General features: G+C 50.7%; 1 protein-coding gene and 1 pseudogene across 1 annotated transcript in view; both read right to left on the bottom strand.

Annotated features, from left to right (window-relative positions):
- Nucleotides 1-19,295, bottom strand: part of PRKD2 (protein kinase D2) — a 34,453-nt gene extending 15,158 nt beyond the window's left edge. Inside the window, exons 1-9 of the mRNA XM_055310512.1 lie at nucleotides 18,410-19,295; nucleotides 15,937-16,075; nucleotides 10,183-10,314; nucleotides 7,089-7,243; nucleotides 6,764-6,986; nucleotides 5,299-5,376; nucleotides 5,064-5,217; nucleotides 1,688-1,805; nucleotides 912-989 (exon numbers count right to left, since the gene is read on the bottom strand). Coding sequence (XP_055166487.1) covers nucleotides 912-989; nucleotides 1,688-1,805; nucleotides 5,064-5,217; nucleotides 5,299-5,376; nucleotides 6,764-6,986; nucleotides 7,089-7,243; nucleotides 10,183-10,314; nucleotides 15,937-16,075; nucleotides 18,410-18,649 — 1,317 coding nt within the window. The 5' untranslated portion in view covers nucleotides 18,650-19,295. The remainder of the gene's footprint in view (nucleotides 1-911; nucleotides 990-1,687; nucleotides 1,806-5,063; nucleotides 5,218-5,298; nucleotides 5,377-6,763; nucleotides 6,987-7,088; nucleotides 7,244-10,182; nucleotides 10,315-15,936; nucleotides 16,076-18,409) is intronic.
- LOC129501146 (U6 spliceosomal RNA) lies at nucleotides 12,909-13,022 on the bottom strand (annotated as a pseudogene).
- Nucleotides 19,296-21,862: the final 2,567 nt, after the last annotated feature.

Below are 21,862 nucleotides of genomic sequence, written 5' to 3'. Positions count from 1 at the left end.
GAAGGCAGGCACCAAAACACTGAGCCAACCCAGGCATACCATGGAAGGGTTTAGAACAAGGCAGGGGGAGGTTTCTGGCTGTATGCAGAGGGTGGATGGGAAAGGATGGGACTGAGATAGGAGATCAGGAAGGAGGCTGAGGGGGCCAGATGGAGGGGAGGGGACAGAGAGAGAAGGTGCAGGATAGGTAGGTGCAGAGGGAAAGAACATGTTTTGAAAAGTTTTGGAAGAGAAAGCGGGGGTGGGGGAGTGTTGCATTAGGGGGAGAAAAGAATTTTAAAAACGAAAAAATGAAACAGGGACAGACAGACACAGCTAATAAAAACAAGAGACAGAGACGTGGTGGGGATGGCATCTCAGTGTGGCAGAGCATACAGGAAAGATGAGAAGGCACCCCCCACCCCCATCCCCGTGGGAAGCCGCTCCAGAGCAGGTAACCCCGAGGCATCCAAGTTTTATTTTAAGAGCAATGGGAGGGTTCTGGCGGTTTTATCGGCTCTTCTGGCTGCTATGTGGGACAAGAGTGTGGGGGCAGTGCAGAACCAAGGACCCAGGAGGAAACTGCCCGGCGCACAGGCTACCAGGGCAAGTGGTGGGGAAGACTGAAAAATGACCCAATACTTCATTATAAAGTGAAAATGGGACAGGGAGCTCCGCACGTTAGCTTCACGAAGGTTAACTTGGAATGAGGGCAGCAGCCCCACGGCGACGACTAGTCTATGAGGCCTTTTACAGGTGCCAGACTTGAGGTGCGGGCAGGTGAGGTAAGCCCCCCGGGTTCCCCAGCTGGGAAGTGGCGGAGCCAGGTGGGGCCATGTGGGCCCTTTTGCTGGTGACAGGCAAGCAGGGCAAGCAACTGGAAGAAGAGTGGGAGGAGGCGGTCTGGGGGAGCCAGGGGCCGGAAGGCCCACCTTGTAGTATCTGTTGGTCGTGTTGTTCTGGAAGAGCGTGATGCACTTGCAGTCCAGGCGCCAATAGTGCCGCTTCCTCTGTAGGGAAAGGTGCCCCAGGTGAGGTGGTGTGCCCTTGGCGCGCTTAGCAGAGCCAAACCCCGCCCCCAGACCTAACCCCGCCCCCAGAAGGCTCCACCCTTCCGTCTCTTATCGCCCACCCCCTCTACCCTAGCTCCGCCCCGCAGTGGGCCCCGCCCATTCCTAACTCCAGCCCCACCTCCATCTCGTCCCCTTCTCAAGTTGATCACGCCCCTCCCGCCTTAGCTCCGGCTCCACCCCACCTTGCCCCGTCCCATGACCTCTCTCCAACTTTAGGTCAGCCTCCACCAGGCTCCTCCGCCCCTATCTCCTGCCCCACCCCTATCTCCTGCCTGCCCAGAACTAGCCCCGCCACCATAAACCCTCCCCACCCCACCCTCCCGACTTGACCCTACCTGCCTGGCCCCACCCTATATCACACCCCTACTTAATTACCTCCAGTTATACCTCTAGCCCGGCCCAGAACCCGCTGATCCCATCCTCTATAACCTAACCTCAGGTCCTTCTCGCCCCTGCCCCTAACTCTAGCTTCCTAGTTGCCTGTCCCACTCCTCCCCTGACCCTGTCCTTAGTTCCGCCCCCTTAAGAGCCCACCCCTCTATTTGTAGCTCCGCCTCCAGCTCGGCCCCGCCCATCCAGCCTCCTCAGGCGGACCTTGCCCCTCCCCTAACTCTGGCCCCGCCCCGCCCACTCACCAGCGTGTCCTTGTTGCTGTAATGAACCACCCAACCCTCGCGCAGGGTGGTGCTAGATTTCCGTGTCGTGTGTCGCACCGACTGCACCACCCTCATTAGGGGGATGTACCCCAAAGAGCTGAAGGGGAGGGGGAGGGGAAGAGGATAGAGGTTACAAGTGGAAAATACGCATAAGCACCTGGGGCCGCAGGGCACATCTCTGGGCAGCGAGGAGTGGGGTTTTTTTGGCCACACTTCTGTGGTTTCCACATTTCCCATAATGGGGAAGGGGACTCTTGAGAGGGGCACATTACAAGACTGGATTGTGAAGTCAGGCAAATCACCTAACCTCTATATACCTCAGTTTCTCCACCCAAAGGGGTAGCTGTGAGGAGTGAAATCTTTCTGAGGAGTTTACCACAATGCTCGGTACCCAGTGGTCCTCTGATAAGTGCTAATCTGTACTGAGCCCAGTGATTGTGTGGCCAGCTGTGTGACACTGGGCAAGTGACTCAACCTCTCTGCCTCATTGCCCTTATCTGGCCACATGCTATTATTACAGAGAGGAAATGAAGCCTGAGAGAGTCACAGACTTGCTCAATTCCAGATCCAGCCACCTCTTGATCCCTGCACTAAACCAGGACTCAGGTGGCCTTGGCACTTCTCTTTGCCTCTCTGAGATTTGGTTTCCTCATTGGTGAAATAGGCTGCTTTTCCCAATACCCCCACCCAAGTCCATCAAGATCCAACTCTGACAGCTTCTTACTCCTTACTAAACACTCCAGGAAAGACTTGGCAGAAAGGGAATTTGAACCTCCAGGCAGCTTGGGTCAGGTAACACCGGTAAGAAACTCTCTGACATCATCATGACCTGCATATTCATCTCCCCTCTGGCCTGGTCTCCCATCCCCTTCCCCTTGCCCTCCTTGCTCCAGCCACACCAAGCTCTGTGCTGTTCCTGGAACAACCTTGGCCCTACCACAGGGCCTTTTCACTTGCTGTTCTTTTTTGCTTGGTAGGCTCTTCCACTCACTATCTTTCACATGTTTCCTTTCCTCCCCTCCTTCAGATCTCTTCAAATGTCACCTCCTCAGAGAGGCCCCCTTTAATGACCCTAACTAAAATAGCATATCTTCATTCTCTGTCCACTCTCATTGCTTTATTTTTATTTATTTTGATAGCAATTATCAATACCTGATGCTATGGATGCATCTGTTTACTACCTGTCTCCCCAACTAGAGTGTTTGCTTTATGAGGCCAGAGTTTCCCAACAGCTGTGTGGTTGGGGTCCTAGAACCCAGTAGGTGGTCATTAAGTGTCTACTGATGCACTGTGGAAGTGGCTCACCCTTCTCCCCACGTTTATGCCTCCCTCACCCTATGAGGTTGTGAGGTGAAGTCTTAGCTCCCTTTCTCTTAGTAATTATTGGCTGAAGCTCCTGAGCCTCAATCTTCTAACCTAGGAATGGGGACAGCAATCCTTATGTTCCTTCTGAGAAGGATTTAGTTGAAGAAAAAATAATTAGGGGTGCCTGGGTGGCTCAGTGGTTGAGCATCTGCCTTTGGGTTGGGTCGTGATCCCGGAGTCCTGGGATCAAGTCCCACATTGGCCTCCCCACAGGGATCCCGCTTCTCTCGCTGCTTGTGTCTCTACCTCTCTCTCTGTGTCTCTCATAAATAAATAAATAAATCTTAAAAAAATACTTATACATTGATGATGGTTTCAATGCATAGGTTACCCTCATTTACATATGTATTACTGTATTAATACAATGTACTAATTGTGTATTAATATTATTCTAGAACATATTTAAAAAGTAAAAACATTTAAAAGATGAGAGTAAAAGTAAAGAGAAATGAAGATGCAAACATTTTTTCCCCATACCCCGGAATGGATCACCTCCCAACCTCCACACTTTGGGGATTCAAGAACAGAGTACCAGGGAGGATTCTCTTTCCATCTCCTCAGTGTTTACAACCCAGCAAGCACTTGATCCACATGATGTAATGGAATTCGAAAATTGCCCTGTGAGACAGGTGCCATTACAGCCCCAGGAGGAAACCGAGGCACAGGGAGACGTGACCAGCAGTGTAAGTGGTAGAGCTGGGACCTAGCCTTGATGCTCTTAACCTTTAGCGCCCCGTGCTCCCAAAACCCTGCTGCCTTCCTGCCTCCTGGACACACAGGCATTCCACACCCGTGCCTGAAACCAGGCTCTGTCCTAGGCACCTGGAGAATGGACCTGACCTGACATCTACCCACCAGCTCCTTGCCCCCAAGCACTTGAGCATATGGGCTAGTAGAACTGAATAAATATGAATCCCATTTATAATGTAAACACATATAATTAAGCCAGTTATTTTTCAGAGCTTCCGTGCCAGAAGAAAGCCACTGCCTGTCGGGTCCTTGGGGATGGTTTTCCCCTTCCCCTCATTTAATAGATGAGAAGACTAAGGCATCTAAAGGGGAAGGGACTTGCTTAGGCCATACAAGTCAATCTGAGGCCAAAATGGTTATAAGAAAGTGGGTAGTTTCCCTTCCTTTCTAAGATTTGAGTATATTGCGAGAAAAGCTAACACTATGGAATGCTTACTGTGTGCCAGGCACTATTTTAGGTATTTAATTCCTATTCATTCACTTTGCCCTTACAACAATCCTTAAAGGTAGATCTTCCTGAATCCCCATTTTACTGATGAAGAAAACTGAGGGCCTGGAGAGATTAATCTCCTGCCTGAGGCGATATAGCAGTCCTGTTCTTACTCTCTGCACTGTCACTTTGCAACACAGACTTTCTGGAAGGGCCTGCCAGCAGCTGATCCCAGTGGCATCCTCAGGGAGAGGAGCTAAGCAGCTAGGAGACAGGGAAGTAGGAGGGTTTGACTAGCTACTAATTTTGTGTGTGTGTTGGGGGGGGAGGGTGCAAAAAAGTGGTTTGATTAAAGCCCGAGGACAGGGGCACCTGGGTGGCTCAGCAGTTGAGTGTCTGCCTCTGGGTCACATTGTGATCCCGGGGTCCTGGGATCGAGTTCTGCATCAAACTCCCTGCAGGGAGCCTGCTTTTCCCTCTGCCTATGTCTCTGCCTCTCTCTGTGTGTCTCTCAAGAACAAATAAATGAAACCTTAACAACAACAACAATAACAAAATGCATGGTAACAGGACCCTTGGGCAGAAAGAGTTGTAACTATCTACCTCTTGAATGATTGTATTAGCAGTTCCCCCCAAAGAATTACAATATAAATTAACATCTGCTTCTATGAAAACTTTCTAGCCATGTGCATTTTTCAGGAAAAAGGGAAAATTAAAAAACAAAGTGTGGGTGCCTGGGAGTTTTAGAGGGGGGGCTGTCAACCCACTGTAGAGATAGGAAGGGTCTTCCCTGAAGGATGGCCTGGGTACCTCTCGGCCTTGCCTCCCTCGCCTTCCTCCTCCTCACTGGCGTGGAGGGCATTTTCCGAGTGGGAGCCTGGGATGACCCCGGAGTCGTCAGATTCATCCATGAGGGAGCTCTTGTCAGCCTCGCTGAAATCGGTGGCCTCCTCCATCGGCACATCTAGGGGGACAGGGGTGTTAGAGGGGCCTCTGCCCAGTCCCACCCCATGCCCCCCTTCCCACTCAGCCCACAGCCTCTCACCTCCGTTGATGAGTGCTTCCCCTAAGCAGTCGTTAGGGACACGGGTGGCACAGCGCTTGTGACAGTTAAACTTGCAGTCTGGTATGAGGACAGGGAACAAGCGGACAGGTGGGAGGGGAGAGACAGGTCACCTGGAAAGGGTTGAACCTTGACTCCTAAACCCCAGGCCCAAAAGATTCTGCTTTTGCTGTTTTGTTTCCTGCTGGGGCAGGAAACCTAGCTGAACCTTCTCTGGTTGTCCCTCTTTGAGTCTAGAATATTTGGGGCTAGGTAATTCTTTGTTGCAGGGGCTGTTCTGTGCATCATAGGTGTTTAGCAGCATCCCTGACCTCTACCCACTAGAGGCCAATAGCACATCCTCATATGATTTTAAATTTTTTTTTATTCTGGATTTCTAAGACTCCAGATTTCAATGTCCAAGTTTCTAGAACTTGACGTATCTATGATTTTAGACTAATAAGGCTCCTTGATGTCCAAGGTTTTACGGTTTTCAATATCTAAACTCTAGAAATCAGTGACTCTATAGTTCTACAATTTCTGGACTAGAAATCAGTGACTCTAGAGTTCTACAACTTCTGGACTGTGAAGCCTCCAGAATCTAATGATTCCAAGGTTCTAGGATTCCATACACCCGAGATTCTATAATTTCATGTTCCTATTGTTCTTTAGCTCTGCACATCTAAGATTCTAGAATTTGACAGTTTCAACGAATTCTAGAATTGGGTGAGATTCTAGAATTATAAGTTTTTATAGATCTAGATGTCTGGTTTTCTAGAAATTTGATAATCCAGAGTTCTGTGTCCTAGATTTATGGGACTCTAGGATCTCATTTAATGCTTCTAGGCTTTTATTATTCTCAAATCCCATGGTTCTAAAGTTCTAATATTCCAAGAATTTATAATTTGGTAGTTCTAGGATCTATGAGTCTGAAGTTCTGTGGTTCTTTTTGCTGAATCCTAGGATCCAGAATTCCGGAAGCCTAGGATTCCAGTTCTGTAGTTCTAGAATTCTCAAGTTCTGCAGTTTTAGAATGCCACAATAAGTGGCTTATAGATCTAAATTTCTAAGGTTCTAGGATTCTAAGTTTCAACTGACTGAGGTTCTAGGATTCCAGAATTCCAAAGTTTCTAAAACACCAGGATTCAGGGCACTCTTCTGAGGCCCTATGCTCCTAAGGATCGGAATCCTGGGATTCTTTTTTTTTTTTTTTTTTTAAGGTTTTATTTTTAAGTTATCTCTACACCCAACATGAGGCTGGAACTCACAACCCTGAGATCAAGAGTCACAGGCCCCACCAACTGAACCAGACAGGTGACCCCATAGTACTGGGAATCTTACATCCTGCCACCAGCCCAGGTGAGAGAGGTCCCAAGCTTCTAAGTGTGTGTGTGTGTGTGTGTGTGTGTGTGTGTGTGTGTCAGGACCTTCTGACCCCCCTCCATCACCCCATGGGGGCCCCACTGACCTTTGCACTGCAGGCCCTGGCGAAAGAGGCCCTTGAGGAGTTTCTTGCAAGCCTGGCAGACGGTAGGCCGTGTGTAGCTGTGGATGAGGAATGTGTGCGGAACTTTCACCTTGGAGAGCAGCATCTTGTCCAACTCGATGGGGCGGCCCGTGTAGGAGGAAGCAGACGATGAAGAGGAGGAGGATGGGGGGCGGCGAGGCAGGAGCTCCATGGTACTACGGCTCTGGGGTCAGCAAGATGGGAGGGGACACATTAGTGGGTGACCCCGTGCCTGGGCCCTGTTGCCCGCCCCCCACCCCGGGCTGCCCGCTTCCCAGCCCCTCACCAGCTCATCAGCCATGCAGGGCAGGGACTCAGAGGTGCTGAGACGCACAGAATGGCCACTGGCCAAAGATGTGGAGGATAGGCGCCTCTTGCGGGCGCCACTGCAGTTGTTGGGGATGCTGAAGGCACAGCGCTTGTGGTAGTTCAGTCCGCAGCCTGCGGGGGGCGCCAGACGATCAGAGACTTATTCTCGCCAGTCCTGAGCTCTAAAGCTCCGCCCCACCCTCTTTGCCTTCTCTGTAGATTAGGAATACAGCAGCTGTCTCAGGAGGGCCCCCTAGTAGTGCCATTAAAGTCAATGAAAAAGTATAAAAACCCAAATCAGGTAGAAGTGCTACTGGCCTAGAAGGTTCTGGGCCAGTCACCAGGCAAAGAACCATGAGCAGGTGAGGTGCTTGCTAAGGGCCCCAGGAATGTGGACTGGGTAGTGGCAGAAGGAAGCCACAACCACCGTACCAGTTGCACAAAGGAGGAGCATACTAGCAATGCCTACTTCTTCCTTATTCTGATATATGTGCACCAAATATTTTTATCTTATTCCTTCTCTCCCCTCATCCTCTAACACAATACTTATTATTTTTTTAATATGGTATTGGTCCAATTTTAGTTTACGTGCCGCCGAAGGGAGCACCGTATAACATTTAAATTACAGGGTATTGAAGGAAAAGTGTGAACACACATTGTCTTCTGGGGAAAGGGTTAGCACATTTTCAACTGTACTCGGGACGATTCTATCATATCAGAAAGAAGTATGACTTTATGGTCATTTCTTTCCTAATTTATCTTTTTTTTTTTCTTTTTTTAAATCCTTGTCCATGAAAGAATCAGGCTCAGCTTATTTTCTTGGTGGGCTTCCTGAGCACTTGCTCCAGCACATCTCCAGTGATTCCAAATCATCCCAGGATGGCTCCCTGTTCTGCAGTGAAGAATGCTCCTCCCACCTTTGGAAGCTTCTTTGGGGCCACCTTATGAATCCTGTCTTCTGGTAGCCCAGCTATCATAGACTTTCTTGAAGGTTGTGCTTCGGGAAGAGCTTCAGGTTGGCAAATGACCTTTGCCTACAGGAAATACTTCCCAGTGTTGGTTTTTACTCACTCCTGTGCTCCATAGCACTTCAAAATCTCATCCCTGACTCCCTATGTGAGTATCAAGGTAGAGTCAGACTCCCATCAGAAGGTGTTAACGGCATTAGGAACAGTCATTTGTGATTCCTTTGGAACCACACGAACGAAGACCATCATCTATGATGTTGAGCCAATGAAGTCTGTGCTAAGGATGTCCATTGGAATGGATGACATGAGGGGCACCTGGGTGGTTCAATCAGTTGGGTGTCTGGATCTTGGTTTTGGCTCAGCTCATGATCCTCAGGGTCTTGAGATTGAGTCCTGTGTTGGGCTCCTTGCTAAGCATGGAGCCTGCTTAAAATTATCTCTCTCCCTCTCCCTCTTCCCCCTTTATCATGTGCATATGTACATTCTCCCTCTTTTAAAAAAATAATTAATGACATTGCGCAGTGATGGTTACATATGCCAAGACATTAAGAGTTGGATATGGTTTGTGCATGATGGCAGTACTGACAGCAGCTCTGAACGCACTGAATCGGTTTTCTGCAGGTCTGATGTGGCTGTCATCCCTAGAGCCCTTAAATACCATAGTTATATTTAGGGCTGCCTGATAACAATCCCAGTCAATGCTCATCTGCAACACAGGGCACTGAAGACTCAAGATTTCCATATAAGCGTGACCACCACGAAGCTGGAGATCCTCAGATGATGGAACATAAGAGAATACTAAACAGTCAATGCAGGTGCAGATAGTCTTCATGGAATGGATGGTCTTCAATGCTGTGTGTATAGTCAAGGCAGCTATGTGGCTTTCATCTGCAGGCAAGGTGAGATCTCAATGTTCTTGCTCAGAAGTGTCAAAGATGGGAAGAGTGGACCTGTGGAACCTTGAGACATTTTGGTTATGTGTTCACCCCTTTATTTTTATTTTTAAAGTATGGTTTAAGGACATGTGTATGAGTACTTGTAGACTGAACATGTGGTCATCCCCTCAAATCCATATGTTGATGCCCTAACCTGTAATGTGAATGTATTTGAAAATGATCTTTTAAGGAGATAATTAAGGTTAAATGAGGCCATAAAGGTGGGGTACTGATCCCATGCTACTGGGGTCTTTGTAAAAGGGAGACACTTGAGAAACTGTTGTGTCTCCGCACACCATGTGAGCTACCCAGAGAGATGGCAGCCATCTGCAAGCCAGATGGCTTGGTTCCCACCAGGAACCAAGGTTCCCTGTCTGAACCTGGATCTTAAACTTCCGGCCTCCGGAATTGTGAGTTATAAATATGTGGTGTTTAAGCCACTCGGCCTGCGGTATTTGGTTATGGCAGCCCTGGCACACTGAGGTGCCTGGTCAATAGGGAGCGGACTCTGATGGTCAGCTTTATGTGTCAACCTGGCTAGGCTGGCAGCCCCAGTAATTCAGACACGAATGCAAGGGTTGCTGTAAAGATATTTTGTCAGTGGGATTTAAGTGCACCATCAGATGACTTGAAGTGAGGGAGAGTATCCTAGTTAACCTGGGTGGGCCCGTTTCAGTTGACAGGTTTAAAAAGCAGAGTTGAGATTTCCCAGATGAAGAAATTCTGCCTGGAGATAGCAGCTTCTGCTTCTGCCAGGTAATCCAGGCTGCCCTTTCTGACCGGATTTCAGAGTAGTTTAGCCAGCCCCCATCATCCTGTAAGCCAATTCGTTTCAAATATCCTTTAATATACACCTCCTATTGACTGTTTCTCTGGTTGTTCCCTGTTATATAGGCTCCACCTTCTTCCCTGGGCACATTCCCCTTCTCCAAGCTCAGCGCTTTACCCTTCCCTCCTAACCTTTCCCTCGGAGCTCCACCTCAGGCTCCACCTCCAGAGCCGAGCCCCGCCCCGTCCCAAGCCCCGCCTCTAACTCCTCCCCCAAGCGGTGCCTCTGGGCCTTACCTCTCCCTCGAAGCGCCGCCTCCTACATAGGAGCTCCACCCCCGCCGCACCCTGGGCCCCGCCCCCTGCCCCTGGGCCCCGCCTCCAGCCCCTCTACCCTCACCATCACACTTGAGGCCCTGGCGCACCAGGCCGAAGAGCATCTCCCCGCAGTGATCGCAGAAGGCAGGCGCTCGGTAGGAGTGAACCGTGAGGGCGTGAGGGCGGATCTGGAAGTCCTCGAAGGTGGCCGAAGCTGCAGGCAGCAGGGAGGGGGTGGATGGCTGAGCCGGGGCAGCGGGGTACCTTCCCGGGGCTCTCACCAGCTTCCAGGCGGCAAGGTTTCATCTTGCCTTCCTTCATTTGCTCGCATGCTATACTCTAGAGGGTTCCAATCCCAGCGTCACCACTGGGCAAGACACCTAAGCCAGGGACTGGGGAGTTATTTAGTGGGTACGGATTTTCGGTTCTGCAAGATGAAAACACTCCTGGAGATAGTTGCATGACAGTGTGAATGTAATTAACACTACCTAACAAGAGACTTAAAAATGGTTAAGATGGGGGATCCCTGGGTGGCGCAGCGGTTTGGCGCTTGCCTTTGGCCCAGGGCGCGATCCTGGAGACCCGGGATCGAATCCCACGTCAGGCTCCCGGTGCATGGAACCTGCTTCTCCCTCTGCCTGTGTCTCTGCCTCTCTCTCTCTCTCTCTCTCTCTCTGTGACTATCATAAATAAATAAAAATTTAAAAAATGGTTAAGATGGTAAATTTTATGTATATTTCACAATTAAGTATTTTACTTTACTTTTTTAAAGATTTTATTTATTTGGCAGAGAAAGAGAGCATAAGCAGGGGGAGCTGCAGGCAGAGGGAGAGGCAGAAGCAGGCTCCCCCCTGAGCAGGAAGCCTGGATCGTGACCTGAGCTGAAGGCAGACACTTAACTGACTGAGCCACCCAAGTGCCCCACAATTAAACACTTTAAAATAAAATTTAAAAATACCCATGCCTGGGTCCTACCCTCAAAGTTGCTGATTACTTGGTCTAGGATGGAGCTTGAGCATCTAGAGAAAAGGCCAAATACCTATGTATCTCAGTTGTCTCATCTTCAAAATGGAAATCCAATAAACATTTACTGAGCATTGTTCTAGATGCTAGGGACACCACACAGAACCAAAAGACAAATTCCCTGCCTGGCCTCTAGTAAGGGAGGCAGACAACCAAAACAAAGAAAATAAATATTCTTTTTTTTTTAAATATTTTATTCATTTATTCATGAGAGACACACACACAGAGAGAGAGAGGCAGAGACACAGGCAGAGGAAGAAGCAGGCTCCATGCAGGGACTCAATCCCGGGTCTCCAGGATCAGGCCCTGGACTGAAGGCGACGCTAAACTGCTGAGCCACCAGGGCTGCCCGAAAATAAGTATTCTTATTTAACAATCACCCAGGGGTGCCTGGATGGCTCAGTCGATTAAGTTTCTGCCTTCAGCTCAGGTCGTGATCCCAGGGTCCTGGGATCAAGTCCCTGCATCGGACTCTCTGCTCAGTCTGCTTCTCCCTCTCTGCCCCTCTCACCTGCTCATGTACTCTCTCTCTCTCTCAAATAAATAAAATGTTTTTTTTTTTTTTTAAAAAAGGGGCCACCTGGCTGGCTCAATTGGTTAAGCATCTGCCTTCGCCTCAGGACATGATCCCCAGAGTCCTGGGATAGAGTCCCACATGGGGCTCCCTGCTCAGCCCAGACTCTGCTTCTCACTTTCCCTCTGCCCCTCCCCCTGATTGTGCTCTCTTGCTCACCTCCTCTCTCTCTGTCAAATAAATATATTTTAAAAATCTGGGATGCCTGGGTGGCTCAGTGGTTGAACATGTGCCTTCGGCTCAGGGCATGATCCTGGAATTCCAGGATCGAGTCTCAAACCAGGCTCCCTGCATGGAGCCTGCTTCTCCCTCTGTCTGTGTCTCTGCCTCTCTCTCTCTCTCTCTCTCTGTGTATCTCTCATGAATAAATAAATAAAATCTTAAAAAAAAGAAAAACCCCAGCCAGTGTAGCTCCAAAGTTCATGATTTTAGTACTGTACTTAATGCCTCTTGGAAATGTTTAAGTAATAAAATATACAGTAAGTGTCCACTATACTCAAATAATTATTTTTAAAAAAAGCCTCTCAAGCAATTCATCTCAGTAATGGGACAAATATTTATTGAAAACCAATATAAACTGGGAACCCTGGAAGACACAAGTCAGCCGAAACAGACACTTGCATGCTCTCATTTGATGTTCTTTATCTCTATATGTATAACTTGGCACTTTTCCCCAGGGTAAAATTTTATATATATGTATTATGTATGCTTATACATAATTTATTAAAATATATAATGTAATTTATATATATATTTGTATATTACATATATAAGTATATGCAATATATATATATTTATATTCCAGAAATAAATTACAACTACAAAAAATTTATGTACAACAAGCTAGAAGTCAATAAGTGCTTAGGAGAAAAATTAAGGGAGAGAGATAAAGTACAGGATGTCCAATTTTAAATAGGTGGTTGAGGAGGGCCTCCTTCAGGTGTCATTAGGGCAAAAGCCTGAAGGAGGTAAGGGTATGAGGCATGCAGGTATCTAGGAAAGAACATGCCCACTATCACAATAGTATTCTTTATGGATTCTTTTTTTAAAGGCTAAATGAATCAACATATGGAAAACTCACAGTGCTCTTTTTTTTTTAAGTTTTTATTTTTAAGTCATCTATACACCCAATGTGGGGCTCGACCCACAACCCTGAGATCCAGAATTGCACACTCAGAGTCAGCAAGGTGCCCTGTATTTTTTTTTATGTTAAAATTTTTTTTTATGTTAAAACATTTTTGCATGTCATCCTTGTGCAGGGGCCATGCTAATCTTCTCTGTATCGTTCCAATTTTATTTAGTATATGTGCTGCCAAACCAAGCACAAATTTATTTATTTTTTTTTAATTTTTTTTTTTATTTATGATAGTCATAGAGAGAGAGAGAGAGAGGTAGAGACACAGGCAGAGGGAGAAGCAGGCTCCATGCACCGGGAGCCTGACGTGGGATTCGATCCCGGGTCTCCAGGATCGCGCCCTGGGCCAAAGGCAGGCGCCAAACCACTGCGCCACCCAGGGATCCCACCAAGCACAAATTTAAAAAAAAAATTTAACCAGAGCTATTTAAACAGAGAACATAGAAAGTACTCAATAAATGTTAGTTTTTAAATTTTTTCTAAAGATTTTATTTATTTATTTCAGAGAGACAGAGCACCAGCAGGGGGTGAGGGTAGGGGCAGAGGGAGAGGGTGAAGCAGCAGGGAGCTCCATGTGGAACTTGATCCCAGGACCCTAGGATCATGACCTGAACTGAAGGCAGACGCTTAACCGACTAGCCACCCAGGTGATCCTGTTAGCTTTTAAAATTTCATTTTAGGACTAATTCTCTTTTCTACCTCGAACCTCACCCCTGAATTTCAGTCTAATATTGAGCTTTTTTCCTTGTTATTGTGCAACAGAAAGGGGACTCTCTTCTATGTGACAAGCACTGTTTATACACTCTGGGTAAAGTTATGAACAAGACAGATTTATACCCCACTCTCAGGGAGCTGATATGTTTGGGGGAGACAGACAGGGAACGCAAACATACAAATAAGGAAATTTCAGACACTGGAAGAAATAGCATTCAAGCTCAACTCCAAATAACATGAAGGAGCTAGCTATGAGAAAAAGAGGTGGGGAAGGAGGCACTGAGAGCTAGTACAAAGACTTGGAGATGAGAGGAAGGCTTGATTTGTTCAAGGGACAGAGAACAGGCAAGCATGGCAAGAACAAAAAAATGTAAGGGGGACAGTGTAGCAGGTGAATTCCGGGAACTGGCAGGGGCCAGATCATGGACAGCCTTAAGGCCATATTGAGGAGTTTCATTTTGTTCCAAGTGTAGTGGGGAGCCATGGGAGAATTCTGAGCAGTGAAGTGTCATGATCTGACTTACGAGCTACTGTAACACTCTAAGCAGGGGGACCAGAGGAGGTAGTAAGAAATAGATTCAGGATGTATGCTAAAGGTAAGACCACTTGTTTCTATGACAGATCAAGCAATGGGTGAGAGGAAAGGAGGAGTCATGGATGCCCCCAAGATTTGGGGCATGAGCACCTGAGTGAATGGTGATGACCTTCACCAAGGTGCAGAACACTGCTGGAAGAAAGGATGACAAAAATCAAGATTTCTGTCTTGGACAGGCCATATCTGAGATGCCTAGAGCTGCCAAGTAAAAGTGTCAGGGAGACAAGCTATATGACCAAGATTTGGATTTAGCAGAGGGAGACCTGGATGAATACAAATCCAAGAGTTGGCAGCCTCCACAAGGGTATTTAAAACCTGAAAAAGATCACCAGGGCCATACATCCAAACTTCTGCTAATTGCCATCCATTCATTCAACCCATTCTACTGAGCATTGCACTATGCAAGGGCTGGGGGTGGAAATGCAGCCAAGAATAAGGCAGGTACCCCCCTATCCCCCGTGCTCCTAGAAGAACCTTGAGCTGTCCACTCCTTTGAGGTGCTGAGTTTACTCATCTCTCAGATGCAAACAGCCAGTGGGTGACTAGGTTCTGGCTGAAATAGTGAGGTACAGACTTCATCTAACCCTTCAGAGTGTGATTTCTTTAAAAAAATATATTTCAGGGATCCCTGGGTGGCGCAGCGGTTTGGCGCCTGCCTTTGGCCCAGGGCGCGATCCTGGAGACCCGGGATCGAATCCCACGTCGGGCTCCCGGTGCATGGAGCCTGCTTCTTCCTCTGCCTGTGTCTCTGCCTCTCTCTCTCTCATTCTATGTGACTATCATAAATAAATAAAAATTTAAAAAAAATTAAAAATATATATATATATATATTTCATTTATTTATTCATGAGAGACACACAGAGGGAAAGGCAGAGACATAGAGGGAGAAGCAGGCTCCCTGCGGGGAGCCCAATGCTGGACTTGATCACCAGGCACTGGAGCGGAAGGCAGATGCTCAACTGCTGAGCCACCAAGGCATCTGAGTCTGATTTCATCTAGCATTTCAGTGGGATGGAGGCATGGGCATCAGAATATTTAACATTCTGTATTCGGGTGCCCAGGTAGCTCAGTGGGTTAAGCATCTGCCTTCAGCTCAGGTCATGATCTCAGGGTCCTGAGATCCAGCCCCTCATTGGGCTGCCTGCTCCTTAGGGAGCCTGTTTCACCCTCTCCCTGCTGCTCTACTGTCTGTCTGTCTCTCTCAAATAAATAAAACCTTAAAAAACAAACAACAACTCTATCAAAGTAGAACAAACATCTAGAAAAAGACATATCTCAAGTGCATGGCTCACCGAACTGTCAAACTGCACACACTGTGTCACCAACATCCTGATAAATAAATGGAAGTTTAAATCAATCCCCAGAGATCTCCCTCCTGCCCCGCAGGTGATGGTAGCGATGCCCCTTGCCGAGGTGGAGAACAGAGCACCTTCTCAAAGGGCATTGGCCACCCTCACTCCTAACTGTATCCATCTCTGTGCTTCATAAATGGAATTTTACAATACGGAGTCTGACGTAGCATCTGCCTTTGGCATTAAGTTTGTGAGATTCACCCATGGTGCTGGACATCGCCTACGTTCTGTGCTGAGCAAATTCCACTGTGTGCACAAGCTATATATTCACCCATTCCGGGGCGGTAGCTCATAGGGGACTAACTTGCAACCAGGGCTTTGAACCACTGGCCCTGACTGTAAAAACGTGTTTCTGGGCCCACCTCTCCTCTCCCTCCACCAGATGTCCTGCCCCCCGCTAGAGGCTGCACCCCCAGGCCCCCAGGCGGGCCTCCGATGCTCACCAGATAGCACCACCTCCACCAGGTCGCCCTCCTGGATGTCTCCAACCGAGTGCACCAGCTGCAAGAGGTTGGCCGACGTGGGGTCATGTTTGAAGAGAAGTATCTTGTCGTAAAGACCGTAGAAGCCACACTCCGGGAACTGAGGGGCGGGAGAGAGAAGGAGGTGGTGACGGAAAGGCTCAAAGGCTCGGCACTTGCCTTCAGCAGCCGTCTAGAACACTCCCAGGGCAGGGCCCGCAGTTTCCCCCGGAAACAGAGACCCCGCAGCCCTGCGCTTCCTGCCTGCTGCCTCCCAAGCGAGCGCAGAGCGCAGCGCAGCTCACAGCTCCCGCGGGCAGGGTGCCAGGGCCCCAGGTGTGCGGGGAGAGGGCGCCAGCAGAGTTTGGTGGCTGGACTGGGAAGCTGAGGTGGGAGGGAGTGTGGCTCTGGGAGCACGAGCACTTATTAGAATTTGCAGGGGGTGGGGGGAAGGAGGGGTGCTAAGTGAACACCCCCTCCTTTATGCCCCCACCCCACCCCAGCTTCCTTCCTGGATCTATTGTCCCTGTTACCTGGCTCCAGGCCCAGCACTGGGGTGGGGCCAGCTGGAAGAAGGGGACTTAGGACTCAGGGAGGGGGTGGAAAGGAGGGGTGACAGGAAAGCTAGGCTCAAAGGAGCTGGAGGTAGCGAGGGTGCCCCCCACCCAATGTCCAAAAGACCCAGGTGTCCCTAGCAGGGGTGGGGGGGGGGCGGAAATGAAACCTGGTAGAACAGAAAGTGAAACTGCCCAGGTGGAGCAGCTGGAAGGAAGAAATGGGGCCCAGCCACACCTGGACAGAAAGGATAGAAAACCAAACTGGGGTGAGGCCTGAGGGAGGAGGCTGAAGATTTGGGCAGTAGACAAATTACACCCAGGGGACAATCTGCCCTCTACCCCACCCCCACCCCATATGTTTGCCCCAAGAGCAGGCTGAGTTGGGTGTGAAAACTGGACCTGTGGGTTTGGGGGTTTTGGTGGAAGGGCCAAGGAAGCCCCATATTCCTGTCTGCTGGGAGAGGGTCCACAGGTGACAGGGACTGCCTGGGCCTTGACTGCTTGTGTATGTGTGTGTGTGGGGGGGGGGTGTCTGTCTCTAGGCTGTAAAATGGGGGAGTACGCCTAGCTCCCAATGTTCCTCTGAAGCCCAAGGAATTCATTTCTGGGGGTCTGAGAAGATTCTGGAATTTGGACATTTGGGGATTCCAACATGCTCACATGATATGATTATACATATATAAAATCTTAGGTTCCAATGTATTATCATGATATATTTTAGGATTTCAATAATCTGGATCAGCAGCAGTTTGATATTTTAATGTTCTGGGCATTTGAGTATCTTACCATTAAAGGATTTCAACAACCCAGCATTCCAAAATCCTAACATTTTAACATCTAGGATTCCAACAACCCAGGAATCTGATATTCTACCATTTTAATGTTTTAGTATCCCAACAAGCTAAGATTCTAATGTTTAAACACTTAATCTTTTTTTTTTTTTTAAGTAAGCTTTATGCCCAATGTGGGACTCATGGCCCTGAGATCAGGAGTTGCATGTTCTACTGACAGCCAGCCTGGTGCCCCTGAACACTTTAATATCAGACGTGTTCAATTACCTAGCAGTTGTGTATTTGGACAATCTAGAATTCTAATATTCTAACATTTTTACAATCTAGAATTCCAACAACTGAGAAGCCCACTAACCTAACTTTTAACATTCTAGAATTCACACATTGAGTTCTACCTGAATCCCTCTTGCCAGGATTCCCAGCTTCCCGCCATGATGACCCTGGTATCCAAAACTAAGAATAGGGTGGGGTTGGGGAAGACCCGTTTTAATAGGCTGGAATCAGACCTGAGGGGGTGGGGACACTGTGATTAGGAGAGGGGACAGAGTCCCCAGAGCCTCTAGGGGATCCAAAGAGGAGCCAGCCCCTCTACATACAGCTCAGGCCTGGGGCGGGGGGCAGAGATTGGGCTCTGAGACCTCACTTGCCCTTGGCAGCTAGCGCAGGCACCCACACCCACACATGTCACCCGATAGCCATGGCCAGCTCAGCTTCAATTTCTACTGTTTCCACAAAATGGGAGGTAGGGGATGGGCTTGATTGGGGAGGTTCCCCATCTGCTGCCCCACCTGCCCCTTCCTCCCCACTTCTACATCTATCTGGCCTCTCCTTTACTCCCTGCTAGCTGCAGAAAACAACTACATGCAGGGACATGCAATTTGGGGAGGCCTTTGGAGCGAGCACCCCACCCCTGCTCAGGCCTCCCTCAAAGGCTTAGTGGGGTGAAGAGGCAACAGGGGACTAAATGCCCCATCCACACACCCCCAGTCACCCAAGGCTTAATGTTCCTTCTTCCCCTTCCCCTGTGCCAGGCTCCAGGCCACCCCTGCCATCGCCCCCCACCCCAGACCTCTCCCCAAGCTGGATGGGAAGAACCCTTCCCCTCACCTTCTGGTCCACGATGGAGCAAGCCAGCTGCTTCACATGGGCCAGCTCAGAGGCGGTGGGCAGCAGCACAAACTCGCGGGTCAGCCCGATCTGGATGTGGAAGGAGACCCCGGAGCTCGGAGCTGGTACCTGGGCCAGTAGCGGTGGCGGCGACTGCAACTCCAAGCCGCAGGGGGGCGGAGGGGACCCCGGCCCGGGAGAGCCTGGGAGCCCGGCGAGATGGGAGGGGGAGGCGGCCATAGGTGGGGGGAGTCCCGGGACCGGCCGCCCGGCGCCGGCCGCCCGGCGCCCACCCGGGATCCGGCTGAAGGAGCCCGAGCCCGGGAGCCCCGGGCCACTGGATTCGAGGGCGCTCGGAAGCTGGTGCTGGGAGCGCGGTAACCCCGGGGATACGAGAAAAGAAATCTAGCAGGTTGAGGGCACTTGCGGATGGCGGGACCCTGGGAAGTTAAAGAAATGTAATCTAGTGATCAGACACCCGGGAGTCATGAAGGAGAGATCTAATGGCTTGAGGGGATCCAGTTATTGAAAAAGTCCAAGAAATCAAGAAAATCTAGTAGGTCGGGATCTCAGGGATCAGGAGAGCTCAGGATCAAAAAGCCCCTTGGAGATAGAAAGGCTTGAAAAGGGAGCAGGGGGGATCCCAGAATCCACTGGCTCTAAGACGAGGATCCAATGAAGAAGGGGGCTCGAGGGATTCACCAGGCCTCGGGGGTGAGGATAGGAAGTCGGGGATCGAGTAGATCCCAAGGATCCGACGGGCCCGGGGATGGGCAAAGGGATCCCGAGGGCCGGGGTGCTAAGGAGGGAATCTCACGGGTCTCAGAAGTTGGAGAAAAGTTCGGTCGTGGGCCGCGGAGAAGGGGGCGTTACCGGCGGCGGTTGGGGGTGGGGAGGGAGGGTCGCCCGGCGCCGGGAGCCGGTGGCTCTTTTTCCCCCTCCAAAGTTTAACTCTGCGGCTGCGGCCCAGGAGGAAGTGTTGGGAGCGATGGCGCAGTGGGCCAATCCACGCGGGCCTCGGTGACGTCAGAGAGGGGCGGAGCCTGCCGGGGGGGGGGGCCGGGGGCGGAAGGGGAGGGCAGGCCCGGCACCTCCGAAGTGGGGGCGTCACCTGCCCCGCCCCGGGCCCAGGCGTCTCGGGTGCGAGACGCGGGGCAGGGATTCCGGACTGATGCCGACCCCCAACACACCCAAGTCTGGAAAGTTAACTCTTCCCTGAGCTAGAGAGGAGGGGCGAGCCACTCTCACCCCCATCAGCGGTCGGGGAGGCCGGGGCTGCGGAGGCGTCTGGCCCTTTAAGGAAGGGGGCCGTCTAGCCGGGCTTGCATCCGGCGCCCACCGCAGGGGAAAGGGTGGGAAACTGGTGTCGGGTCCAGCCCGCTCAGGGTTCTCTGGGCTCGGCCTACCTCTTCTCTGAGCGTTGTCCACCCCACCCCCATGCCCGCTCGGTGGAGGGGGTGCAGTAGAGATCCCGCAGCCCATTACACGGTTAGGAAGACAGCGGCTTCCAGATGGGCGGAAGGCAAGCCTCATGTCTGTCTCTGGCAACCCCAACCTCGATTAAGTGCATGGACTGGAGGGGCCTGGGCTGGGTTGTCTGAGCCGGGACAGTCAGACACGGGTGGAGAAGGGGTGTAGTTTCCTTCAATTGGCGCCCCACTCTGCCCCAGCCCTCAGGAGAGCCAAGAGCCTCAGACCCGGGGGTGCCTCAAAGGGCCATAGCAACCAGGGAAGACACCACACCCTCCCCACCCCCTAGATGAACTGGTTGTTCTGGGACAGCGTGCATGTGTCTGTGTGGCTTTAGGTAGGTGGCTTCCCCTCTCTGAGCCTGTTTCTCCATCAGCTCCTGACCCCAGGTCTTTGTGGGGAGATTGCAGAATGGTGCCTGGCACACAGCTGAGATTCAGTAGGTGGTGGCCATTGCTGTACTTTGCAGAGATAAAGGGGTGGGCTCCTCAAGCCCTCAGATGTTTAGTAGGAGTATGTTCGTTAATCAGTCATCCAGCAAGCATTGAATGCTGGCCTACTACGCGCCAGGCTTGTCCTAAAACAGCTCTTCCAGCCTGGTCGGGAACAATTCAGACTTGATTTCTCCTCCCCAGCTAATAATAAGAGTGGTTGCCATTTAGTTTACACTCAGGAAACTGAACCCCGAGGGGCAAAGTGACTCCTCCAAGTCATCCAAGATCACCACTCAAGTTGCTGCTACCACCCCACCCCCTTCACTGAGGGTTCAAAGCCTGGCTTTGAGTTCCAAAGGCATCCCAGGGGAGATGGTCCAGACCAGGAGGGCGGGATGGGGGCCTCAAGACAAGCCCCCCTTCCCCGTAAAGGGCTGCTGGGGGCAGCTGAGGTCGGTACAGTAGTGACTCTGCCACCACATCCGGGGGCTGGCTGGGGCTGGGGAAGGAAGTCTGAGGCTGGAGTGAAAACCCAAACCACCACCTGGGGAAGTTGCTCAGAGCCCAGAGGGATGAGGGGGGAGCGAGGCCACGTGGAACTCGTAGCTAGGTTTTGGTGTCACCTGATGGCCATCTGGCCACCTGCATCCTTCTTCAAGTGTTCCTGGGGTCCTGACAAGGGCTGGGTCCTATTCTGGGCACTGGGGCACGGCCTTTGTTAACCCAGAGGGTGGGCATTAGCGTCAGGCCTGTTGAGGATGCTGAGGCCCAGAGACATGCAGAGGGAGCCCATAGGACTGGATACAAATGCTGATGGTCCGCTGGAGGCCCTAAGCAGCACCCCCCGCCCCCCCGCCATTTCACTTTCTGTAACTTAACACTGATGATTCCCGCTTCCTAAGCTTGTTGTGAGGACCCAGTGAACTAGTATGTGAGGAATTTAGTGTGGGGTCTGGCTCCTGCTAAGTGTGTGACTGACCACTGCAATTCAACTGTCCTGGGGAAGGGAAGGGACTCATGGGGCCTCTACACAGTGAGGGACCAGGTGCCTCCACCACCTGCAACCTCGGGGCAGCTCCCAGCATAGCGGAGGCATTCTACAGGGCAGGTCCCAGGCTCTCCCTTCCCCACTCCATGTTGGCTGAGGCTCCTTGTAAGCCCAGGATCACGTGGGAAGGGAAGGGAAAGTGGGGGGGTTAAGTACTCAGGGCAAGCCCTTTAATCAGCCATCATGGGGGGGCCGCTGGGAGTGGAGGGGGAAGGTCAGAATCTGTCACATCACATCATCTGCTTGTCAGGACTCTGCCCCCAGGCCACTGCTGAGGCCCCTGGGGAGGGAGTACTTAGGAGGCACGGGGAGATTCGGTCCTGTGCCCCCATTTCCGGGCCTCCACCCACACTCCGCCCAAACTCTGGGCCCCTCTCTTCCCGCCCCCCACCCTACCACAAAACCCCAACCCATCATATCCCCTCTCTGAGCTCCACCCAGCCTAGGCAGAGCCCATTATTCGGCTCCCCAGGTCCCCTCGACAGTCAGCACCGCCACCCA

This window comes from Nyctereutes procyonoides, unplaced genomic scaffold (genome assembly GCF_905146905.1).
Source record: "Nyctereutes procyonoides isolate TBG_1078 unplaced genomic scaffold, NYPRO_anot_genome, whole genome shotgun sequence".
NCBI lineage: Eukaryota > Metazoa > Chordata > Mammalia > Carnivora > Canidae > Nyctereutes > Nyctereutes procyonoides.
Note: the sequence above shows the minus strand (reverse complement) of the source record. Positions and strands in the feature narration are given on the sequence as shown.